This window comes from Rhodnius prolixus, unplaced genomic scaffold (genome assembly GCF_049639745.1).
Source record: "Rhodnius prolixus isolate KJV_2025 unplaced genomic scaffold, Rpr scaffold_5, whole genome shotgun sequence".
NCBI classification, from domain to species: domain Eukaryota; kingdom Metazoa; phylum Arthropoda; class Insecta; order Hemiptera; family Reduviidae; genus Rhodnius; species Rhodnius prolixus.
The window spans coordinates 42,773,682-42,786,195 of NW_027411624.1; the positions used below are offsets into that span (position 1 = coordinate 42,773,682).

Here is a 12,514-nt window from a genome sequence, read left to right on the forward strand (position 1 = left end):
CTGACTACAGTGAGCCCATTTTGGTCTGCGTCAAAGCGTTATTAATTAACTCAGAGAATAAAAACATTATCGTCTCAACAAAAACTTCTATGATAGTTGCATACTGCGTGCTGCAGCGAATGTATGTGTCGAAATTTTAGTGTTGTTTTCTACATATTAGGAAAGTGCAGTATACATTAATGAATCCTAACTTCTAAAACTGTCAAAAAGTGTGCGTTGAGTTATGTTTATCATGTTGGCCATCTCTCTCTAGCATTCGGGACAGATGGCCATCAAACAGCAGGGATAGATGGCCAATTATTTTTACTTTTTTTACAGAAAGGAAGTACCCTTTATTGTTTAAGTCCTTCCCTAGGACGTAAAGTTTTCTGGATGGGACTTAGTGCGATTGGTACTTCAAGTTTGCAATATTCATAGAGAAAAAAAACTGTCCAGAATTGGAAACAAACTAAAGGATGTTAAAAAATTTAGTTATTCATGCCGAGACTTCCGGCAATTCTTTTTTTATTTTCAAGAAATTTATTTGGGCATTAAATAAGCGGGAATTGCTAACATAATTAAACCGTGTTTTTTAAGTATTTGAGCGCGTTAAAATACAGGATACGCCGGCTTGGCAAAAAAGTGATACAATTTTTTAAGGAAAACTATTCCCTGAACATTATCATTCCAGATATTTGTTTTCCTTATTTCTGGCTAATTTATTTTTTTCTCGAGACAACAATTATTTATTCTTAAAATGTTGGGAATTTCTTTAGTAAAAAGATAAAATTAAAAAGATAAATTTTGTATCAGTTTAGATAAACACATCTTTTTATTTTTCTAGCCACCAGCTCTGTATCGTAGTTTTTGTTGCTCCCTTGTATCAATTAGCCAGAAAAAATTTGACCATTACAGATTCCCTGGAGTCTAAAAAACCTTGTCTGAGATAACTTGGTACCTGGAATATGATTCAAGTCGCCATTTAAAGAAAAGAAGAAAAATCTTGAAATTACCCCATTACTTATTTTATTGAGAACTCTTTATTACTATATCCAACCTTAGATATAAACCTGAGATACTCATTGTGAGAGAGATTGCTCTTGGGAGATACGCCACCGTCTTTCACAGGCCGAGGTCTTTGCCATCAAAAAAACTTGTACTGAGGAAAACCTGCAAATGGAACTTAGAAATAGGGAGATCTGTATCTTTTCGGGACACCCAAGCTGCACTGAAGGCCCCTTACTTCCTTCAGAACTACCTCATCCCTGGTTTGGGACTGTAAAAAGACCCTGGAACTAGAGAGAACTCTTTGCTTGCGTAGGAATCGAGATTACTTTGATCACAGGCCTATTCACGGGGTTCAGAAAGCACAAGGTAGGGCTTATCAACTCGGAACCTGCATAAATAAAATTTAACTTTAAGGACTAAGGCCTGGCACAATGAAGTTCAACTGGAACGGGTGCTAGGTCATGTGGGGGATCAAGGAGGAATGAAACAGGCGATCAACTGACCTGCAACGGGAGCTAACACTCCTTTCATTGGCCCGGTGCCTGTCCTGGGGATCACCCAAAGAGAAGCAGTTCGTGCGGCTCTCAAGAGACTGGATCTGGAGAGAGAGCATGAAAAGAACTGGGTGAGATGTGTCCTGGGGATTAAACACAACAAGACTAATGATGCCCTTGGTTGTGTAAACAAAAAGAACTAGAGAGAACTCATTGCTTGCGTAGGAATCGAGATTACTCTGACCACAGGCCTATTCACGGGGTATAGTAGGTTCAGAAAGCACCTGAAGGCTTATCAACTCGGAACCTGTATAAATAAAATTTAACTTTAAGGCTCAAATCCAGGGATTAAAACAAGAAAAAGGAAAAAAAAATCACTCCCTTTACACGATCCGCAAAGTACAGTCCAGTTCACAAAAATTAGCCCTTTTAACCAGTTAAGCACGTCAAACCAAATCTCTATTACGGTGCGTTCGACCTGTATACTCGTGGTGAAAAATATCAAATTGCCATTAACTATAAAAACTCGAAATTTTAATAAAATACAATAAGCAACATTATTTGGTGGGATGTTTCCTTTATCTTACCCAATAGAACTACGGTGGGAGTCAGCCAAATGATAAGCTGTTGGTACATATTTGGTCTCCGCATTAGAGATTGGGGAATTACGCACATAAATAGAAGCTCACAAACCCTTGTGCAATGCCCGTTTTTACCTCTTAGATAGAGGTTCAGACCTCACAGTACGAGCATGATTTCATTTTGCACAGAATTCAAAAAGCTCTTTTCTTCCTTGTAAAAAAGCTCTTGGCGTCCCTAGTTAACTAGAGCAATGCATACGTGAAGCGGTGCAAGATTTTTGAATGAGCACAGAATGCTCTCTGGTAATCTGTAAGCCCCCAGAGAGAGATTGCAGTAAAAGTCGCATGCAGTGCGACTATTACGACTATTGTAAACTTTTGGTTGTTTTTGCCCTGCTGCGTTCGACACGTGTATACACGTCACTGTCTGATTTTAATTCCGCACACTGTGAGCGGTTTTTTTAAAAAAAGCTAAATTCCACGCTTAACTGGTTAAGGAAACCCTAACTGGGCCACGTCTCCCATGAAGTGACCACTACAGATCATTAGGAGGATTTCTTCTAGATTATTCCAGAAGTTCCTGATGAGTGTATCAGGAGGTTAGTAAGGACCGCAAACTATCCCAAGCCAGAGAGTAAATGGCCCATCGAGGATTTCTCGATCCTACAGAGAGGGAACAAAAAACATTACCTAATCCATTCGAGTCTGTCGAGTTCCATCTAATTCGATTCCCCCAGTTGCCCACTCTAAGTTAATATACTTAAAATTACGTCACCTTTATTTAAAATAAATTTATTGTGTCATTTATTTATTTTTTATACATGACTGCTTTATTCTAATAATAATGTAATGTTAATAAGTGAATGAGTCATCATCTATAGACAACATATTGGGTCTTAAAACTTGCAAGACTTATTACAGAATTCTATCTTCTTTATTCAATTATATCTGCTAGACTGTATCTACCTAAATTGGCTTTGATCTGATGAATTGAAATGAATATTTTAATTATATTTTGCTTTTCTACGAATGATGGCATTTTGCAACAGAATTCTAACTTTAAAGAAGTCATAGGAAAATAATTTTAATAAACCGTCGGCATCAAAAAAAAGCGTCTAGAATTGTCCAGAATTTTTTTAGCGGCTGCTCCCTGTTAAAATTAGTCAGATTAAAATCTCAACGAATGTACCAAATTAGTGCTAAGATATCCCCTCTCCACCAAAAAAGGGTTACTTATGGCCATCGTGAGACTTACAAGTCTACACCACTAACTACTGCTAGTTAAGGCGAGCATTTCAAAAGTTCTTATTTTGGACAGAGATCGCGATAACGAGACTATTGCTGTAAAACATTTTATTTTAACTTTAAACATATTTAGTTATTATCACCTTCAATATACACCCCTCCCCTATCCCTACAACGCTCCATGCGAATTTACCATTGTTCAGAATTAGTGCTGGAAGTCTTTTTCTGTCAGCTCCAGCATGACGCGTGCCGCTTTTTCTTTCACAGCTTCAACGAACTATAAATCGTGTTCCTTTTAATGGAGATTTGGCTTTGGGGGAACAGATAAAAGTCACACGAGACTAGAGGTCAGGCGAATAAGGCGGATGGCCTAAAACTGGGGTGTTGTACCTGGCTAGAAACGTCTTGTGACAGACAATGCAGTGTGAGCCGGCGCGTTGTCTTGCGTTGGAGAACCCTGAGTACTTGTTCTTCCACAAATCGGGTCGTTTTTTTTCCTTACTCTTTCACGGAGTTGAGCAAGCACCTCATGGTAGTAATGTTGATTCAATTATAATCGATATTTTCATCCGTTTTGGACGTGGAAAGGCGACCCAGGCGGTCATCATCTCCGGCGTCTTCTCGGCCATCTTGGAAACGCTTGAACCACTCAAAAACTTGCGCACGTGATACAGCATTCTTCGCCATAAACTTCTTTTAATAAAAGATCAAGTTTCAGTAGCGGTTTTATCAAGTTTTGATGTGAAATTTCACGACAATTCGTTGCTCTACTACAAATGTGTAGTATCAAGTTTTCGGCAAAACGAAACTAACAACTCTTACAACAGAAACGACGGTTCCGGTCAAACAAATTTCTCTACAAAAACACGTGAGACGCTGCAATTCGAAAGAGAAGGCTTTACACTGCACAGCTGTTCGGTCGTTAGGATTTAGGCGCATGCATAGTTCTTCTGTAGCAGCCTCAGTCTCTCGTTACTTAATAGCCACACCTCGTACATTGACGACTCCGTGGCGAAGGGAAGAATGGAAATTTATGAAAAGAATAAAAATTAATTTAAAAATTTAAGCGTAAAGTTTGGCAAGAAATTTTATTTCTAAAAATAATGGGGCCAAAGAAAGAAGCACAGTAAACCATTAAAAAAAAAAACACGTTTTTTGGACATTTGAAGTAGTTTTAGGTTTTTTATGATAGTATTTTTTTTCAAATTCAACATGAAAAAACATGCATACGTCGCCATTTTGTTTGTGAGCATAGAATAAGTAATTCTTGCACAGTAAAACCCGGAACTTGATCAAACGTCTTGATTCGTAAAGGAAATCACCAGCGTATCGAACAATATGTGGGTAAATAGTATAAGATGTATTTCATTTTTTATCCACTACATTGTGACCTTCAACTTCTTCTTTTCCTTTTTTTTCTACGCTGGCGTCTTTACGCTGGTGTAGATTAATGAAAATTGCCAAGTCATTGTACGGAAATGGATATATAATTATATATGTAGAAAGAATATATTGCAAAGACTTTATACTATTACTTACCTATGTCATTTTATTATGCATATACATTCATCATGACGTGCCATTAATTTATCGGTGACCTTAACATTACCGGAAACGGGTCGATACGCATTTCTTTTACCTTCCTCTAACCCCAAAGTTTAAAGATGTGCAATGAGTTTGAAATTAATATTGAAAAGAAATAGTTTTAATCTATTTTCGAGAGCGAAAAATTCATTGTTATTTACTAAATTTTTTTTTCCTGTTGTTACAGGTCCTGTGGACTGCTCTATCCCTTGCACTGGGTCTGGAAATCAGGGGTGATATCATCAAAGGAACACCATGTATAAAACGGTACCATCAGCTTTTCTGTCCGACTGCTGGAAATTCCTATCCAATGTAAGTACGTCCTATTATAATTGATGTGGTAGTTTTTTTTAAAAAAAAATTGTACTCTGCAGTATCTCATCTCTCTCGTTGTGTGTTCGTACGTTTGTAACACAGTAAAGATCTAAAAAACAAAATAGGTTTACCGGAATTATACCCACCGGAAAGAACTATCTTGCAAACCTAAGCAAAAAAGCTCTGCCTCTAAACTGCGGGCCGTGTACAATAATTTAAGCTTATTTGCCACAGAATATACCTTTTTTGCCTCACTTTAGCTAAGATAGTTGCCAGTTTTACCGCCGAAGCGAGTACGAGTTTTACCTACGATTCTACGACCCTATCAAAAGAAGAGTAACGCCATCCCACTTATCAATTCTAGGAAAAACAAAAAAAACTAGGTCGAAGTAACTTAATCTCTTTGGTCTGTCTTTGAGAAAGATACACTACGCACCAGTTTGACCTGTGGAGTGTACTGACGAAATGGCGTACGACTTTAGTAATCCAAGTGAGCCTCTGGTTTTTCGGCGCAAACCTATAAAAGATCCGGAGGTTTCTGCAGTTTGTTTTTTTTTTTGACAAAGAAAATTTGAATGGACAAAGAAAGAAATGCCTTTGCGCGCCTTAATGATCAACTTAGCACCTTCTAACAGCTTCACAGTGGGTTTAAAAGCACCAATTGGATGATGAATCCCAAATCCCTAAAAATGAAACTTAATTCCAACAGATTGCATTCTTTTCTAGCAAATTTTTTTTTTTTACGTTGGTCACACTGAATGATTATCCGGTACCTAAGCCGGATGTTAAAAAGTTTCGTGCACTCACCAGTTACATGAAATATGATCCATGTAGAGTTTTATTAATTCATGTTACAATCAGATGGATGAAAATAATGGTGCACTGATGCCACTGCCTTCGAAGTATTTGAAATTTGACTGTGTGATTTTAAGTTATTGGTGACTGTTAACGTGAGATTGCATTTTTGTAACAATTTCCACCATCTCAAATGCATTCTCTTTGTCCATAACCTTAGCAGTTGTTGAACAAACGGTTTGGGCTTTGAAATTTTTAAAATAACCACAACTTCCAATTCAAGGATTTCAATCGCTAAATTTCCCTCAGATGAAGAAAAAATATCCAAAAGAAATACAAAGTTTGAGTACCCAAACGCATGCAGGTTACTTGTTTTAAACATAAAGTTTTTGTATACAGAGGAGATCTCAAATCGATTTTTTTTTTCGATGATTATTCGAAATCGAAAATAAGATACGATTGCAGAACTTAACATTTTTTGTATTTAGTAGAATTTAGTGTAAATAAATAAAAAAAATAACTTGTAATAAAAAACGTTTAAGTATTTGTGGGTGTTACGGATTTTTAATGTACTTATTAATTTTTATTTGGGGTAAGGGCGCCAATTTGAACTAGATTGTAATTTAAGAACGATATAAACATGCATTAACCTCCATCTACTTATTAAATAAAATACCAATCATAATGGGAAGGTAGTATTTGTGGTAATTCTAACTAAAAACATCACCCTATTCCTAAAGAAGATTAAATTAATAAAAGCAGAAATGAAAACAAAGAATTTATATAGTGAGGAGGGTCAAAGGAAGTATCAGGTATGTCTACATCAGATTTTATATTCTTCTCCCAGGAAATTAGATTATTATAGAATTCAAAGGAAATTAAATGTTAAACTTTCCTCTAAAAGAGTAACAATCTACGGTTCTAATATTCCCACCCAAACTACAATGACATCTGGTATCAATAAAAAGGTTATTTCTTTCTTTTCTCAAAACAAAAAATTCTTTTGATAATTGTTTATTCTTCAATTACATAATTAATGTAGAAATCATTTCGAAATTCAAAATGACTGGACATTTCTTGAAGTAGATGACTTAACGTCTTCTACGAATCAAAAAACATGAATGTAAACAAGCTATAAAAAATGTGTATAAGTGTATAGACACTTCACAATAACAAACTTGTCAATTTACTTCGAGCAAAAAAAAGAAAAAAGAAGTTATTAGGCCCCTAATAATTCTTAGAAATCTAATAACATACGCTAGTGTAGGCTTGCTGGTGGATCATTTGCATATAAATATAGGAATGATCAATGTTAATTATGTTTTATTTAATAAAAATACTTCTTAGCATCTGTTTCTGAAAAATAACTTCACAAAGATTGATTATAGTAATCAAGTAAAACAAATATTTGTTGTGAACATACATTACTTTCACTTAATACTTTTTTCAAGGTTTTAAGTTCAAAAAAATGTTCTACAAACTACGAATATTTGATAATAAATTTCATTACACGGAATTAAACCCGTCCACTACACTACACATAACTTTACAAAGGGTAACCTTCATAAAAAAAAAAACAACATAACCTTACAGGGAAGCCTAGCTCGAACCTTACTCTAGAACTGTTCTATAAAACGCAGGTTTTCTTGAAAAATGATTAAAGAAAAAGTGTATAAGAATGTTAGATTACTTTATTTAGAATTCAGTAAGTTGTCAGAAAAGCCTGAAAATCATTTTCAATGAAGTGAACCATTCCGTTGAGTAAAAAAAGTATCGATTTTTTTTTAGCAACTCATGTAATACGTGGCCTGTAAATTAAGTAATGAGACTGATTTTTTTAAATTTTTTTTATTCAAAAAGAATTACAATTCTACATATATTGTCACCTTTAAAATAACTTCCTTCTGAAGCCACACAGCGCTGGAGACGTTTCTTCCATTTCGACTGTCCCAAAACGAGAGTTCCCTTGACATTTTTACCGAGTTCTTGAAAAACTTCGAAAAAAGGGTCATTCGTGTGAGACCAAACATCAAGAACAAGTGGGTGTTGCATCACGATAATGCTCCTTGTCACACAGTAATTTCAATAAACAGAGTTTTTGGCCAGTAAAAACATTCCTGTGGCTCCTCAGCCTCCTTATTCGCCTGACTTGAGTCCTTGTGACCTTTTTCTCTTCCCGAAGTTGAAAAATCACCTCAAGGGAACTCATTTTGGGACAGTCGAAAACATTCAAACGGCTGTAACCGACTAAGGCTGAAGGTTATTCCAGTACCGGAGTTCGAGCACTGCTATGAGGAGTGGAAGAAACGTCTCCAGCGCTGTGAGGCTTCAGAAGGAAGTTATTTTGAAGGTGACAATGTAGAATTGTAATTCTTTTTGAATAAAAAAATCAGTCTCATTACTTATTACTACTCATTACTCGTAATCGATTTTTTACAAATAATAACCACAACTATAAAATTGGTACACCAAGTTCAAATAAAATCGATGGAAAAATCTTTAAAAAGAAACTCTTGGGTAAAGAAGTACTTCCGGTCTACCGACTTTGACCAAAACCTTCCTGTGGCATCCTCTGGTCGCAGCAGAGCGAAATATCAAATGTCAACCTCTTGAAACGTTTTTGTTGTGGAGTGTGTTATACCATTAAAGTGGTACACCTATGATTTGATCCTCTAATTTTTAGAACCATTTGTATTTACTTACGTAAATCTGCAAGAAAAACAAAGTCGAGTGAGTGTTCACGCAATTTTGTTTTTATTTTTCAGAGAACGAATAGAACTGTTCATAGATGAGAACAAGGCGCTAATGAAGCGGATGTATGGAGAGTTTCAGTTAACATCGGAGTACGGTCCGCCAGGGCAAGAAGTGTACGAATCGGATAGAAGACGGCGAAGTGGAAACGGTCTGGGTGGTTCTGTTAGTGCAACAGCCGGTTTTGCGGGAGGCGGTGGCAGCAGTTACTTCAACAACAAGGCAAGATCTGCCAGACAGGCAGGCGGTGGTCTTAGAACGCCTACGGTTAACAGTTCTTCAGATACTGGCAGGTATGTGAACAAAATGATCCCGCGAGATTTAATTTTGATACAATCGTTTTTAACTGCACGTATTTAGTAAAATAATAATAATAATAATAATAATTTAGGTGAGAATACAATCTATTTCCAAACTGCAAAAGGTAGTTAGATGAACTAGGGCTTAAAGTAAGCAAGGAGTGATCCCAATTCAGTGGCAAGTCGTGGCCTATACCTCTCCAGCCCTTGGGGAACATGAAGACGCTCTTAAGCAACGAATAATTTTCGGATAGAAGCAAGATTGGTGCTTGTGCATTAAGAATGCTTGCAAGAACTGTCAACTCCGAGATACCATATTTAGTGTTGCATATATTTTTTATTAAAGAATTCTAAATTGTTGATAAACATTTCAACTTACAGTAGAAGTTACCCTCACTGAACTATCACTTACAGAATCTCACTTAAAACAACTGCTTTTAGCTTTAAAGTGAATCTTTTGACTTTGAGAAGGGAGAACTTCGGCTTGGGAAGATGTCCCGTTTTAGTACAAGTTTCTAAAAAGACACTACCGGTTACAAGACGAAGGACTGAATACTTTTTTAAACGTCTGCTTCAGTAATAAACCAATTATTAATGTTAATCTGTTTTAGAGTTGACGCTTGCCAGTCCAAGGTGGAAATCGTTACCCCATACTGGGCAGCCAACAGTGCGGGTAAAGTACGGGCCATTGTCAACACGCAACATTTCGAACAAGCCGTACATCAGGAAGTTTGTTCGTGAGTATTAGGCTCTTTATTACTGAAGAAAATATTTAAGAAAAATAAGTCAAATTATTTTATTATTATTATTACAGCAAAGTGCAGACCAGCCGATGTTCGGGTGATTGTGGCTGTGAACAGAAATATAAGTGGCACCGACTACTTGCCTACGATCCAGACAATGACTGCAAAGGAATATTCATGGATTGGTTTCTATTTCCGTCGTGTTGTGTTTGCCGATGTAATCCAACTGAGTTTAACTCTAGCACTCAACCAGTAACCTCCAGACAACGATCAAATTAGAAGACTATTACTTTGTATTCTTTTTCCCAGTTTATCGATTTTTTTTCCCAGCTATAGATTGAATCATTCTGATGATTGTGCTACAAATATATATTGCACTAATAAAGAATAAATATATATAATTCGTGTTTGAAATGAAAATAAAATTATTTTAACTGAAAGAAGTTTTGATTTCTAATTGAGGAAAATACCAAATTAACTACCGAACAAGGTCAACAATCATATAGTTTTTGCTTAATTGCGTTTAGTTTATAACCCTTTATTTACCTCCTATTTTTACAATGTTAGTTTAAATTAAAATAACCTATGACTTATTATTTAGAAATGTAAACAAAAACATTGAAAATAACATCGCGTTCCTAAACTTTAATTGGAAATTCAAAACTGACTTTACAACCATAAAATTAATTATTTTATGAATTATGTTATTTATTTATTTTCTTTTGGTAATTTAAAATAAGAACATACACTGGGCCAAAAAAGTCTGGGAACACTAACCAAAATTTTATTACTTTTATTATTATCTTATTAGAAACTTCTTTTATTTTCAAATGAAATATACTATTCGATAGAGAGAAACCAGAGTTTTCATTTTATATTCAATCTTTTATTTTTGTTCAATTGGAATATCACAATTAAATGTTTAACAAAACAACACCACAAACGAATGCAAAAAAAATTCTGTGAACACTTTGCAGATAATATATAATTCTTACACTAATGTATACTAATTAGATTATTTATTTACAAAACTGACTGTTGTGGTTCCTACAATACAATAGAGAACTTTGAAACTTTATTCAATCGTTTTTCTACTTGTTATCTTAATGTTTTTACACATTTATTATACAGCTGTTCACAGACTTTTTTTGCATTCGTTTGGGGTGTTGTTTTGTTAAACATTTAATTATGATATTCCTGTTGAACAAAAATAAAAGATTGAATATAAAATGAAAAACTCTAGTTTCTCTCTATTGAATAGTATATTTCATTTGGAAATAAAAGAAGTTTATACTAAGATAATGATAAAAGCAATAAAATTTAGGTTAGTGTTCATAGACTTTTTTGGCCTGTGTATGTATTTCTAAGTGAAAAAAAAACAAAAAAAAACAGAAGAAACTCACGGGGTACCATTTCTTGTTTTTCTCAATGTATTTTTTTAAAAATCTTTGAAAAAATTCAGTTTTTACATGGATAACAACGAACTTGATCTCCATTTTCACTTATTTAAGCCGAAATCATTTACATGAATAACTAAAAATTGTGTTAATTCTTCAAACTGGTATCACTTTCTCTGTTAATTAATTTTTTGTAAATATTATTATTAATTAAGTACCACCGTTTAATAATCTTAGTTCCAGATTTTACTACCTATCTCAGAATTGATTCAAATTGATAAATGTACTATTTATCTTGTTTTGAAGATAGTGGTACTTGAATGGTATGTATTTCTTAAAATGTTGTAATTTTAATCTTGAACGTTGCAGAATACAGTTACACAAAAGAATATGTAATAATATCAAGTAATTATTTAGATTTTACAAGATAGAATGTACCAATTTAAAAAAAAATAAAAATTGTTTATTAGTCATTTTGTAAATAGTCTTTTTACTAATGAACTTCTCGAAATCTTTTTTATATAATTAATCAATTTATTTGCCCTGTACGTATTGTGTATTTGTAATATAGAAAAATAAATCTGTTGTAAAAGATGATCATATTTCTTAAATCATCATTATTTTTTGTTTTTTCAAATAATTAGTAAGTAATGCTTATCATCATTAAGTTTAGAGAAAACAAATGAAGTATTTTTATTCTTCTCTCTTAGTATACCTTAAAAGTTTAAATATCTTGACAAATATTAGGGTTATCGTCATTTTTTCACAATTTTTTAAGTAGTTTACACAATCATTGTCAAAACCAGTGGTCCTTATGAAACCCCAATTGGGTTTTTGGCCGAAACTCCGCCAAAAAGTAAAGATACAGCATCGGAGGTGAAAAATTTGAAAACTAGACCTAAAAAAAACATATAGTTTACTTCGTGGGTTTTTTCGAAATTCCGCTTTCCTAAAAAATTATTTGCGATTGGTGCGTTTTAAATGGATCACCCTGTATAATACTTAACTTACTTCGATGGCTCTACAACTTGTGGTGAGTCCTGGACTCCCCTATGAGCGTCCGCCAACCAGCTCTGTCCTGTGCTGCCGCCCTCCACTCAGAGACTCGCAACAGGCTCCCAGCGTCCACCCTCACACCGTCTGCCCACCTCAGCCTCGGCCTTACCAGCTCTCCGAGTTCGGAAAAAGATCTCATCCAGAGTTTTCCTAGGCATCTCGGACTTGTCCATTCTTGCTAGGTGGCCCGCCCAGCTAAGCCTACTTAATTTAATTATTTTTATAACATCCGCCTCCGCATATAGCTCGCTAAGCTCTCGTATTTTT

The 12,514-nt window shown here is 34.8% G+C and overlaps 1 protein-coding gene across 1 annotated transcript in view; it reads left to right on the plus strand.

The window, feature by feature from the left end:
- Nucleotides 1–11,808, plus strand: part of spz3 (Spaetzle domain-containing protein 3) — a 44,620-nt gene extending 32,812 nt beyond the window's left edge. The window contains exons 2-5 of the mRNA XM_074137508.1: nucleotides 5,079–5,203; nucleotides 8,767–9,045; nucleotides 9,663–9,788; nucleotides 9,866–11,808. Coding sequence (XP_073993609.1) covers nucleotides 5,079–5,203; nucleotides 8,767–9,045; nucleotides 9,663–9,788; nucleotides 9,866–10,073 — 738 coding nt within the window. The 3' untranslated portion in view covers nucleotides 10,074–11,808. The remainder of the gene's footprint in view (nucleotides 1–5,078; nucleotides 5,204–8,766; nucleotides 9,046–9,662; nucleotides 9,789–9,865) is intronic.
- The last annotated feature ends 706 nt before the right edge of the window (nucleotides 11,809–12,514 follow it).